The 12,479-nt window shown below is 46.3% G+C and overlaps 1 protein-coding gene across 2 annotated transcripts; it reads left to right on the top strand.

Annotated features, from left to right (window-relative positions):
- Positions 1-6,942: 6,942 nt before the first annotated feature.
- Positions 6,943-11,995, top strand: ZNF706 (zinc finger protein 706). Of its 2 annotated transcripts, none has more exons than XM_035546405.2 (4): positions 6,943-7,088; positions 9,573-9,709; positions 10,893-11,000; positions 11,672-11,995. In XM_035546405.2, the coding sequence occupies exons 2-3, from the start codon at positions 9,575-9,577 to the stop codon at positions 10,986-10,988; spliced, it is 231 nt and encodes a 76-aa protein (XP_035402298.1). In that variant the 5' UTR covers positions 6,943-7,088; positions 9,573-9,574; the 3' UTR covers positions 10,989-11,000; positions 11,672-11,995. The 2 variants fall into 2 exon arrangements, with proteins under 2 accessions (XP_035402298.1, XP_035402299.1); XM_035546406.2 differs by lacking the exon at positions 6,943-7,088 and adding an exon at positions 8,772-9,198.
- Positions 11,996-12,479: the final 484 nt, after the last annotated feature.

The following is a 12,479-nucleotide window of genomic DNA, read 5'->3' as shown; positions in this document are numbered from 1 at the left end:
CAGTCAGAAAGCCAAGAGAAAAATGCAATTATCCTGTTTAAACCAACTAATGGGAACCATGGGAACAGCCTGGGATCTGACTACCTGGAATCGCAAAAAATAATTGTAAATGGGAGGCCATCCTTGGTGCCAGCCTTTGTACTAGAGTTGGTATCTGATCTTAGCAAAGCACTGCTCAATATTAGCTCAGGTTCTTTGGGTTATCAAACAGGGAGGTAAAAAAAATGATTTGATAATGATCTTATATATATGATGAAAAGATTTCTCACATGAAAAAACTCTTCATGGTATCAGAGAAGAACACAGTAGCAACAGGCCTGGGAGATTATTTCCCGTCTAAATTTATCTTGCTTAAAGGTGCACATTTTAAAATAGGGAGCAGCTGAAGTGTGCAAGGGCTTGGGCTGTGCTGGCAGCCCTTGGTGTGAGCTTTGTGCAGCTGGAGTTATTTGTTACTGTGGCTGCCAGACACAGGACAGTGTCAGCAAGAAGCTCGGACAGCTGGTTTGGAGAAGGGTACACCAGAGACGTGGGAGTAGGAAGACTTACGTGAAGGATGGCAGGGGCTGCAGTCTCGGTTTGGGGATGGGGAGAGTGCAGCAAGCAGGTGTTGAACTCGTATCTCTGTCTGAGCGCGGACAGGATCAGGCCCTTGTTTTCTAACCTGGTCCTTTTGCACATGGCAGCATTATAAAAAACACTTCCCTGCTGGGACTGACATGCAAGCCTCCAGCACCAGGTATTTCCACTTCAGTTCCTTATAATTATTTAGCCAAATTGCAAGAGCAAATTTTTGAATCAGCTTTAAAGACCAGCAGTCAGTTTAAGATGAGTCTTTATCATTATCATTTTTATTATTTTAATCACATACTTTAAATGAGAGCTTTAAATTGTTCTAGCCTTGTAAATACTAATATGCAAAGACTGTAGCTAATGCTACCTCATAACCAGCTCTTGCTTCTTTTCAGCTCTGGGACTGTCCTCTAAGTGTTATTCTGTCTTGCCTGACTGGAGATGTGCACGGAGGATTTTCACAGAAGCATAATTCATCCTCCTTGGATTTCTCATGCAGTTCCTAAGCAGAAGCCAGGCTAAAGTACAAAGTGAAATAGCAGCCCCTTGCCTGCATTGCTCAGACAGAAACCATATAGCAGGAAAAGGGATTTCCGTTCCTCCGTCCTGTGGCACTCTGAGTGTCTTAAGAGTAAACTTAAATCTACTGGGACACGACCGTGGGCTTCCTATATCCACGTGAGCTCAGCTGCAGTAACTGACAATCAGGAGGTATGTTCCACCTCACTGCCCTGCGAGCAATGTCTTCTGCCTCTATGTAGCTGCAGCCTTTTGGCATTGCTGGCTGCTTCTCATGTGTATTTTCTGTTCTGCTTCTGCATCCCGCACTGCTCTGCTGCCGCACTGTGTGCACTCGGGGATCTTTTGCAGAAAGCAGTGTGATCCAGTCAACTGGTGCAAACCACATCATTCCCCCGATTTCTCTTGCCAGGTCCCATTTATGCCCTAATGTTTGTGAGCTAGACCTTAGTATGTTCGGAGCCCTGTCAGCAGCTGGAAGGAAACACTGGCGATCAGAGCAACCCTCGCAGCCCCGTTTGTAGCAGGCTCTTTGGATTCCTGCCTTTAAGTCACACAGGGATTTCAGAGTGAGGGTAACGGGGCATCTGAAAAGGAAAAAGTTGAAATCCAGCAGATGTTTCTCACTGATCTCTTCCTGAAGCAGCGGACTGCTGAGGCTGAGCCAGCGCTGCAGACCTGGGAAAACCAGCAACGTGTGTGGTGCTTTTGGATGTCCCAGGCTGCTTTCTTTCCACAGGGCATGTTCAGCAGCTGTAGAGCCCATTCCTGTGCGCTGAGTCCTTGTGCTCATCCTAGGATGTGTCATTCTGGGATGTGTCCTTGGCATCTGCTTCCCTGCCAGCACCATTTCACATACTATTTGGCCAGCAGAAAGTGCTTCAAACGGCTTAGCAGTCCCAGAATGGCAACAAAATCTGCACGTGGATGACTGAAAGACAGATGGAGGGGCTGGCTGTGGATGAGAAGCACCGCTTCTGCAAGGTACAGTAAGCAGCTACCAAAATATTTGCTGGTACAAGGGTGGAGTCTTGCAGATGGGCTGCAGAAGGAAGCAAGCAGAACTGGCAGATGTTTTAAGCCTCAATGTAGAGGCCTCTCTGAGATGTGCAACCACTCAAGAGCACAGACAGAGGGACGTATTGCCCTCCTCGAGGCTAGAGACAAGTTGTGAACAAGGCTGGCATGTTTCTAAGAGGTTTTAATTACAATTGCTGCACATGTTTTAATATGCATGTGGCATAGTGCAAGGATTTTTCTCATTCTTCATACATATATTTAAATATATCCTCAGAGCAGGAGTGAAATCTTGGTATTTTTAATTTAAAATCTGCAGATAAATTGGTTTTCAAGATAAGGCGGGGACTTCAGCACATATGAGGCTCAAAAGCATGAATGGAGGGCACGTGCAAAAAGGAATGAATGCATGAGATTAATTTGTGTGCATTTAAAAATAGAAACTGTATGTAATGCTGTGCAAAGCTGAAATCTATTTTTAGCTGTTTACATAGAACGGAAGCATATGTTCTCAAGGTCTCCAGTTCGCCTATGTGGGTTGGTCAAAAAGTTGTGACACGCTGAGAAAGGCATTTGCGCCCTGTTTTTAGCAGAAGCCACATCCAAAAACATGAATTTAAAAGAGGAGAGACTGCAAAATACTTACAGGCCACAAGGCAATCTTTGCCCCACTCTCTCATATGCCTTGCCAACCTTTCAGCACCTGAATCTCCCAGCTTTTGACTGCCTCCCTCTCTGTCATTCTGCATGAGCCTTTTCCTCAAGCCCTCTCTTTTTTTGTCTCTCAGAGGATGTAGGCAGCTCCGTGTCACATCCTCCCGTGGACATTTTTTCCTCCTTCCAACAGAGAGGAGAGTTCACTGAAGAAACTTGTGGATCTGCATGCTGTGCACTACAAAATAGCTAGTTCTGCAGTGACATGCAGAAAGATGCATACCCTCACATGCCTTAAAACATTTCTTTCTACAGTGCGTATGTGTTGTGATTTGGTATCATCTCATGCAAGAGCAGAGCTAAATATTGAGTGAAACTGAAAGCCAAGTATGTAGTTTAAGAACTCACTCTTGTGTGTGTGTGCCACAACAGCAATATTGGGCAAGCCCATGAGATGCCAACATCCCAGCTGTGGAAAAGTAGCACATGACAGTAAGGGGCAACAGGGGGACAGGAGTCAATATTGTGACAGGCAGGCGTGAACAGGACGTATGAAAGCTGAAGCAGTGGTTGTGGAAAATGTTTTTACAGGGAAAAGAATGGTATACTAACACACAGAGGAGGGAGGAAGTAACAGTCCATAAGGCAGAGGAAGGGTAAATGAGCAGAATGCCACTGTCAGGCCCTTCAGCTACAGTAAGTACTGTTACATGATGGTTTATGTCAAACAATACTAACAGAGGAGGATTCCAGCCCGTCTGGAGCTCTGCCTACAACTGTCACCCTGCCCCTGAAATTCAGCAATATTGTCGCTGACCTATCACTGCACCAGCTTTGAATACCCTTCCAAAGGATATCGGCTTCAAAGTCTAAGCCTTACGACCTTTTGCTGCAGAGCTAATCTCTTCTTGTTTGTGTTCCTGTCAGCGTTGGTCTGCATCCACAAAATGCAGTGCGATCTCTATCACTTGCAGGCCCAGGGCATGTCCCCTTTCACTCATGAAGACGTGCAGACGTGCCATGGTGGGGCACCAAATAAAATCACTTGATAGCCACGCACACGATACTGGCATGTACACATCCCACACGTGAATAGCAAAGGGCAGCACTCAGCCGCCAGCCAGCGTTTGGCAGGTGAGGTGACGTTTGATCGATGCGACACCGGATCGATAGCAAGCACGCAAGAAAACAAGCAGGAAGAAGATGTGGTAAGGAATGCCGGTGGGAGGACCTGGCAGACGCTCGTGGGAGTTGATTCAGAAGGGAGATGCAGCCCCACCTGTTCTGCTGTGAGCAAACTTGCCCTGCACCGCAGCACTGCTGTACTCGACGTGGGTTTAATAACACATGTCGAAACGTCAGGTGGTTCGCAGCAGGGAATTGTGCTGGGGACGCCCGTCTCTCTGAAGGGAGATAGCCCACGCTGACTTACAACGAGAGCCAAGTGCCAGAGAGCTGCTGCTGAGCAGGATAGGGATTTTGGCCTCATGACAAAAATCACACCCCTGTGTGTGTGCCCAGGAAATGATGGGGGCCTAGAATTCAATGAGATGAGAAATAAGCCTGAGAGTAACTAACAGTCAAGACTGTTAAAAAATTATAATTAACAAATAATCTGCTGTACATCATTCCTCCCATTGTTCTTGGCCGTATCTGTAAATAAAATAAGACTGTACTAATAGATGTGGAATTTCTTATACTTCTACCCTATATAGCTCTTACCATCATCCTGTGAGCGACTACGGCCCTTCGCACTCAGTCCTTTTCAACCTGTTGTTCACCACATTGATGCTTGGCCTTGAATTAAAACCTTATTTCTGATAAATTGTGTCATCATCAAAAGATCCCTCTCTCTCTCTCTCTCTTTTTTTTTTTTTTTTAATATAGACTGTACTTAGGGGCTCCACAAGAGCTACAATGCCTTAACAATATCATTTGGAGCTATTTTCTATGTGTATGATGTCCCTACAGGTTGCAATGAATTCCAGCCTCTGAAACATTTTTGTATGGCTTGGCTTGGACATATTGGCAAGCTCCTTGCACTTGGTCTACCCTTAACTACTGAGAGGTATTATTGATTTTTACTCTATTTTAACACAGAATATTTGGTAACATCAGTAGTGCTCGAGAGTTGTTTATAATCAAATAAATAAACAAGAAGACAGAAAAAATACAATATATTTCTCGTAATTTGAAAATACAACATTTCCATTTAAAGCGTTATTGTATTTTTCATTTTAACGTCTATTTTTACTTTCATTCATATACTCTGGCTTGCTTTACCTCATATGGGAGCAACACAAAGCACAGGAAGTCCGTCAGCCAGATAAACTGCAATTACAACTGCCTCATTTTGACAGAGCTATGCAAAACATCCAGCACACAGGCCAGCTTCGCCTCCACCAGCTCACTGTATCCACCCTGCACCTTTCTGCTAGCCTGCATGTACATGTGCATGTAAATATCACCTTCAGTGTGATAAATCGCTTTCACGTAGTGAATAAAGTCTGAAAAATCATTTAGAGCAAAAGGGAAATTTTCTTTTTTATCTTCATAATAGAAATGTCAACTACGGGGACTCGTTTTCTTTTTTCACAATGGGTTCTGTTTCCTAATAGTCTCTTTGGAAGTGTCTAAGTTGCAAAATGATTTGGGCAATATAGGAACCGAAGCTGTGACCAGGGGCTACAGCAAAGGCAGCAGTAGACAAAGCAGCCAGAGGGATGACCGTGGTCCTCTGTCCTGCAAGATCTCTGTTCTACCGACAGCTGGAGAAGGTTGAGAGACAAGCCAGAGCTCAATGTGTGGTCAAGAAATCTGCTTTATTTGAAATTCTCATCCAGCCCAGTGCGTAGGAGTGACTCCGTATGGGGACACGACCCTTGAAAGCAGACTCCAGTAACACTGCTGAGGTCAGCAGCCTTCCCAGAACAGCATCAGCCAGGAGAGAAGCTATTTTTTCACTTCACAACCTTCTTTCTGATCAATGCAAAACCTCATTCTGAAAGCCACCTGCTTCCAAACACCAAACCCGAGCTGCCCATCTCCCCCCGCAGCCCCACAACCATGCACACGTGCACTTTCAAGGTTTTTTAGAGTTGCGCTTTCCAAAGGTTCAGAACCCACTGCCAAGACTATTCGAATGCAGTGTGGATTGTGGATATCATTGCTCAAGTACATGCAATTTCATTTTCAGCACTGTCACTTTAATGTGGAAGAAAATATTGAAAATGGGAATGTTGGGGAAAATATATTTATATATATATATATACTACATACATACATACATACATATATATATATATAAATCAGAGGCTTATAGTTTGACTGTGTTAGTTGTAGTCACATCCAGACCTACTTCCAGTGACTTAAGTGTCAGAATTTGCTATGCAGCTGCCCTGTAACTGCTGTCACGCTAGGGGCATGGCTCATAACAATGGCACCATTGTTGTTTTGAGGACTTTTTTGTAGCTTTTCTTCTCTCTCAGATGGGAAGGGAACGGTAAGAGTCATCTAGCCTGACCTGTAAAACGCCAACGCCTAGTAATTAGTTAAGGTAAGCGTGTTCCTGTTTGCTGTTTTGCCCCAGATGCAGGACTGTTTGGGGACCCCAGGTTTATTTCAAAGCCACAGCAGTGGCTCAAAGAGTGGCAGGATGTCACCCTGCTTCCCTTTCCCCTTTTCTGTGTGGGTGTGCGAGCTTGGAGGGCACACACATTCCTCTGGGATATGTGAGGACATCCGTCCCAAACCTCCGCTCCTTTACCAGGCCTGCTCCCCTCGCTGGGGGTCGGCCTCTTCTCACAGGTAACTAGTGACAGGACTAGAAGGAATGGCCTCAAGTTGTGCCTGGGGAGGTTCAGGTTGGAAATGAGGAGACATTTCTCCTCAGAAAGAGCAGTCAGGCACTGGGACGGGTTGCCCAGGGAGGTGGTGGAGTCACCGTCCCTGGGGGTGTTCGAGGAAAGGTTGGACGTGGTGCTTAGGGACACGGCTCAGTGGGTGACATTGGTGGCAGGGGGATGGTTGGGCCGCGTGATCTCGGAGGCCTTTTCCACCCCTAACGATGCCACGACCCTACGAAACCACCGCCCCCGCGCTCGCCGGGAGCTCCCCTGCGGCCCCCCCACCCCCCCCCCCCCTCGTTATGTAACGGCGGTGGCGCCGCCATTTGCCGCCGGGGCCGGGGCGGAGCCGTGCATGCGCTGTGCTCGCCCTCCTCCTTCCTCCTCCTTCCTCCTCCTCGCGGGCAGGCGGCGGCGGCGGCTGCAGCGGGGCCGCGCGGAGCCTTCTCCTGCCGCTCTGAGGCCGCGCTCCCAGGCCGGGTGAGGGGCGGCGGGCGGCGGGCGGGGGCCGGGCGCCGGGCGCCGGGCGGGCAGCGGGGGGCTCGGAGCGGCCACACGGACCCCGCCAGGCCCTGCCCGGGCCCGCGGCCTCCCCCTGCCGCCTCCGGGGAGCCGGGGGGGGAGCCGGGGCTGCCGGTACCGGGCTGAGGGTGCGGAGGGTGCCTCGCAGGGGGCTGAGCCCGCCGGGGGCGGCCCCGCCGTGTCCCCGCGTCCCCCGGTGTCCCCGCGGCCTGCTGGGCTTCCCCGCCTGGTGCCGGGGAGCGGCGCTTGTCTGCCCTGGGCCGCCGGAATGCGGGTTTGGGGCGTCGGTGGGCTCACTTGTGTCTCCTTTTACTCCCATAAACAAACTTTGGGGTGATTTTAGCACTCTCTTCACACGCTAATAACCCGACTGACCTTAATTTTCCACTAATCGAGTACTCGTTCTCTGCGTTTCAGCTGTATCAGTGTAATTCGCGGTGTCTAAACGCTCGATTTTTTTTTTTGCTCGCAGGCGCCGTGTGAAGGTTGATGTTTTTTAAGCAGATGTTCTCGGTTATGTTTTCTCGTTCGGGGCTTAACTAAGAACACTGCCCGCCCGCTGCACCCAAGGTCAGCGTGACTGAGCTGCTGCGGTGTGTTCGTTCAGCAGCCCTTTTCAAGGGCCGAAATACAAAGCAATATCAAAATGCTTCGTGAAAATTTGTGTCAGCAGCCTCTGACTCTTGAGAGATTGCTCTAATCCCAAGAAAATAGAACTGAACTGAAACCATGGCTCTTTATAACGTATGCGAAGCAATTGGCAATACCTCTTTTTTTTTTTTTTTTTTTTTTAATGGGGAGTCAGTGTTCTTGCCGAGCTGTGATGTACATAAACAGCGAGAGGCCCTGGCTGGGATGTTTCAGGGTAGCTGTAGGATCTGCTGGCTGTGAAACAGGCTGGTGGCTTCAGTTTAATGCCCTGTGCTGCAGCTCATGGGAGCTGTTGAATGTCACATGTATCTCTGCATTCTTGTTAGTACAATTGGTGTTTTCTTGTGTTCAGACAGATTTTGTTAGCCATACGAATAATCGCTGTGGAATTACTTGGGCTTTTACAGAAACGGCTGATGAAGGAGGAGGGAGCGCTGAAAATGTAGCCTAATGCTGCTGCCCAGGGCTGCGTGGTGGCGTGATACACCCTGAAAAAATGGGAGTGTGGCCTGAGAGGTGCCTGCCGGTGGCTGCGAGCTGGTTTGGGTCAGGGCTGTCCTTCTGCTCAGTGCTCGGCGCTGTGATGCTCCGTGTCTGGAAATCCACGCGGTGCTAGTGAATGCCCAGATGTAGGGAGTGTTTCAGAGAAACTTCACTTCTGTAATGGCAGTGAGGGCTTCTTGTGTGTGTTGACGGGAGCTCGGCCTCTGTTTGGACAGGCTGTTCTCCCTCCAGCCTGTGTCCTTGCTGGAAGGATTGCGTGACGGGCCGACTGTGTCCCCGCAGAGTGCTGCGTCGCTGGAAACGTGCAGCTTGTGTATGGGCAGTAACCAACCTGCCAGCCTGCGGGGAACACTAGACCTTAACTGGCTGTCCTCGAAACGGTGGACTCCAGTAGCTCTCCTGCGCTTGTGCAGTAAGCCTCGCGTCTCTGTGAGAGCCACGCAACTGGATTATGCGTGGGACGCGAGGGACTGTAAGAAAGATGATAGCTGGAAGTGGGCTGCTGGGTTATATAACCGCGTTCTGAATCCTGCCGTGTCGCTGCGCCCCAGTCCTGCCTGGGGTACAGGCTGAGTTGGGTGTCCTGGTGGGCTGCGCGCAGGTGGAGCCTTCCTGGTGTAGAACGTGCCGCTTTGCGGCTCCACCAAATGTGACTTCTCAACCTCATTTCTGTTTGTGGTGGACCTTCTCATGGCAGGTGGCAATAGCATTTGCTTCCTTTATGCTTGTGGGCTGTGTAGAATAGTGGCTTCCAGTGGACACAGCTTTACGCCTGTCTTTCCAAGAAATATGTATGCGTGCATATAAAATCAGCTGAAGATCGAAAAGGATGGCCACCTCTAAAAACAGCCTTGGATAAAGAGGGATGACACATCGTTCTTACCGCTCCTGATTCCAAAGCAGATCACAGCAGGTACACCAGAAGACAGTGATGCAGCTTGGGGAACATTTCTCATTTCCCTTTCTTGAAACCTGTTCCAAGTTCCAGAAATAAAGGTTGAGTCTCCATATATTGAAGATGTTTGTCAAAATTAAACCTGGAAGCTTTCCAGAGGAAGAAACTTTAGTATGGACTAAAAAACTGTTGCATCTTTTTAGATACAGAGACCATAGGATCTTCACAAAGTAAAGAGCCTAAACAGATGTCCGTTGTGTATGAATTATGGGAGTTGTAGGCCAGAGTGCATGGACAGCACGACTGCTTACATTCGTAGTCACAGCTTCTGAGTCGGCTAGCAGCGGTAGTTTCTCACACTTCTAGACTAAATGTCTTCTTTTTGTTTGTAGATATGGCTCGTGGACAGCAGAAGATTCAGTCGCAGCAGAAAAATGCCAAAAAGCAAGCTGAGCAAAAAAAGAAACAAGGACATGATCAGAAGGCTGCAGCCAAGGCTGCCTTGATATATACCTGCACTGTCTGTAGGGTAAGGGATACCGAAGGCAAAGTGTTATTGTGGGCAGGTCTGTCTCCGGGCCTAGAGCAGAACTTTTAGAAGATTATGCAGCGTAAACTGAAGCACTTTTAAGTGGCTCTCTAGTTTGTTACTGTAAGCATTTGTATCTGTTGTATTACTTGCTTACAGATCACTGAGCTGTATAGATAACTGAGATAGGAGAAATTGAGAGGTCACGTACTGATCTGGTTCAGGTAGTTAAGTTATCTCCCTGAATTGTGAGGGGCTGCGTGCACTTTCAGTATGCTGTAAATACTTCCTGATTAGCCTCCGGGTAGAAAGATCTTCTCTTTGTGATGAAATTGGCCTGCCCTAACATCACTGGTTATTGATGTTAATGTGCAGAGGGAAAGGTGGTATTGGATGCTGCCAAAAGCTTTAATGCAAGTTCAATATACAGTAACTTCTGTTAGAATAGAAGTCTTGATGAGAGAACAGAAATCTGAGCGCTGTTCAGATTATACTTTCCTTATGGGTGTTCTTCTGGAGCGTTCCAGTGTTGGAGCTGAAGCATAAACTTGCCATTTTCACTTAAACGGTGAATTTTAGAACAGATTTGTCACTGTTTGAGTCTTAATCAAGGTTCCAGATTAAGGGCTGCTCACTTAGGTATTTTTAGCCAGCTCCTCTTTTTGTGAAATGGGACTGTAGTAGCAATTACTTTGGGCAGTTGTTGCTTGCAAATATGTTGTAGCAATAGTCTGAGACTGCTTGTGCCAAGCAGAGGGTCAGACTGAGCAACGCAACTCCCTGGCCCCTTGATAAACAGTGAATAGCTTTCATAAAGATTTGATTTGGAGAAAGATCAGTGCTCACCTTTTAGCTGTTGGAAATAAGGAGGTGGGTTTTTTACCAAACTACCGTATGAAATGTAAGGTTTGCAGGCAGATTGCTAGTAAGAATAATAACTGCTGGTGAAGATGCCAAGACAGTATGATACTAGTACTTAAGTACCCCTCAGGAAACCTGAGGTTAAATATTCTCTCAATCTGCAGATAAATTAATGGTGCTCCTGTCTCTAGACAGTGTCACTGAAGAGATGTTTTGCTTCACATACACAAAAAAAAAAAAGAAAAACCTAGGGGGGAGCAGGTTTTGTAGTATCATCTAACTCTTGTACTGTGCATAAAGCTAAATGTCTCTCTTTAATCAGACACAAATGCCGGATCCCAAGACCTTCAAACAGCACTTTGAAAGCAAGCATCCTAAGACTCCACTTCCTCCAGAACTGGCTGATGTTCAGGCGTAAAGTTGTCTACAGGTCATTACCTTAATTTCTAAATCATTATCTGAGAAGGTATATTATGAACCATTTTTTTTGTTTGGTTGTCTTTTTTACCCCCACCAACTGGGACTTACAAGTTGCTTCATTTTCCTTGATATAAAAAGTCTATAACTGTAAGTTAAATTTAAACTCCTGAACTGTTGCATCAAGAAGAAAGCTAATACTTACATAGCTGAAGTGGTTGTGGCATTTCACTGTGTCCGGAGGGTGTTTTTGGAAGGTATTTACATTACTTGAAATGGTCATCCGTAGAGTCGTAGGAATACTTTGTTCATTAGTTACTGCTTTGAAATGTTAGCTTTTGCACTTTTTGCTTTGAACAAAGTATTTATAATAAATAGGATCTGTGGGTTACAAAACATGTAATGAAAGCAGAATTGTTTAGCATATTTCCAACAATTCAGCCGCCTTTGTTCCTGAAGCTATGCAAGTGAATGCAGATTTTTCTGCATTCAAATACAAAATGTAACCTCTGTGTTAACTCCAGAAGAGATTTCTCGACGGCCAGTTGTGAGGCTGTAACTGAAAGTGGTTATAATTAAAGGCTGAAATGAGGCAAAAAACAGTATTATGGCATTTCATTCACTCAAAGGTAAACAGCATTGTGTAATAGTTCAGCTTAACGGAGTTGTTCTTGTTTTTTGTAGGTGAAGTCATGGCACCTATTGACTCTTCTACTGTCAGACCTTACATAACAAACCTGCAGCTGCTTTTCTAAAACTGTTGATCAGCAAAAATGAAGGGGCTACAGAAACGTTCATATTTTTATGCTGTTCCCTCTTGGGCTTCACGCAAAGACAATTCTGTGTAAATGTACAGTTGTGCCCTCTTTGGAAATCCTGAAAAATCAGTCCATACTTGTTATAAAAAAAAAAAAATTTTTTACAATTGTAATTATATTGATGTTCATATTGTGTAAAATAACTCATTTAATAAAGTAGTACTTTGATTTTACAATATCACAGATTAAATGCCTGTAGAAGTTCTGTTTCAACTTTCTGCATTATCTGCCTTATAAAATAATAAAAGACAAAGTGGAATTTTCCCCATCCTGCCAAAACACGAGCAGTATCATTCCACTGAAAGTAATGTACATTACAGTAAACGAATCTTAAGTGAAGAGGGAAGCTGCTCAGATTCACTGTTTGATGTGCTGCCTGCTTGAGCTCAGTCACTAATGTTCAAGTTACAGACTCGAGAGGCACGGCGAGCTCCCTAGAAGCTGCAGGAGAATTGTGAGACTTCCTTCTACGCTTCTGTCCTGTGTATTGGAGTCTATACTACAAGCCATTTCAAAGGGGATTCTTGTACTGTGAGGGAGCTAGGTCCTTGGAATCTTGCACTGGAGAGACTCGTGGTAGGCTTGTGTTCCTTAATAGTCGGTAGGTGCCTGAGGAAGCTGAGAGGCGATAGAATTTAGTGTTTCTGGGGATGCTGGCTTGAAAAATGCTCACA

The sequence above is a fragment of the Cygnus atratus genome, chromosome 2 (genome assembly GCF_013377495.2).
Source record: "Cygnus atratus isolate AKBS03 ecotype Queensland, Australia chromosome 2, CAtr_DNAZoo_HiC_assembly, whole genome shotgun sequence".
Classification (NCBI taxonomy): Eukaryota; Metazoa; Chordata; class Aves; order Anseriformes; family Anatidae; genus Cygnus; species Cygnus atratus.
Note: the sequence above shows the minus strand (reverse complement) of the source record. Positions and strands in the feature narration are given on the sequence as shown.

Coding starts and splice junctions, on each gene's coding strand:
- ZNF706 (XM_035546405.2), top strand. CDS start 9,575: ATGGCTCGTGGACAGCAGAAGATTCAGTCGCAGCAGAAAAATGCCAAA. Junction 9,710..10,892: donor ATACCTGCACTGTCTGTAGG/GTAAGGGATACC, acceptor CTCTTTAATCAG/ACACAAATGCCGGATCCCAA.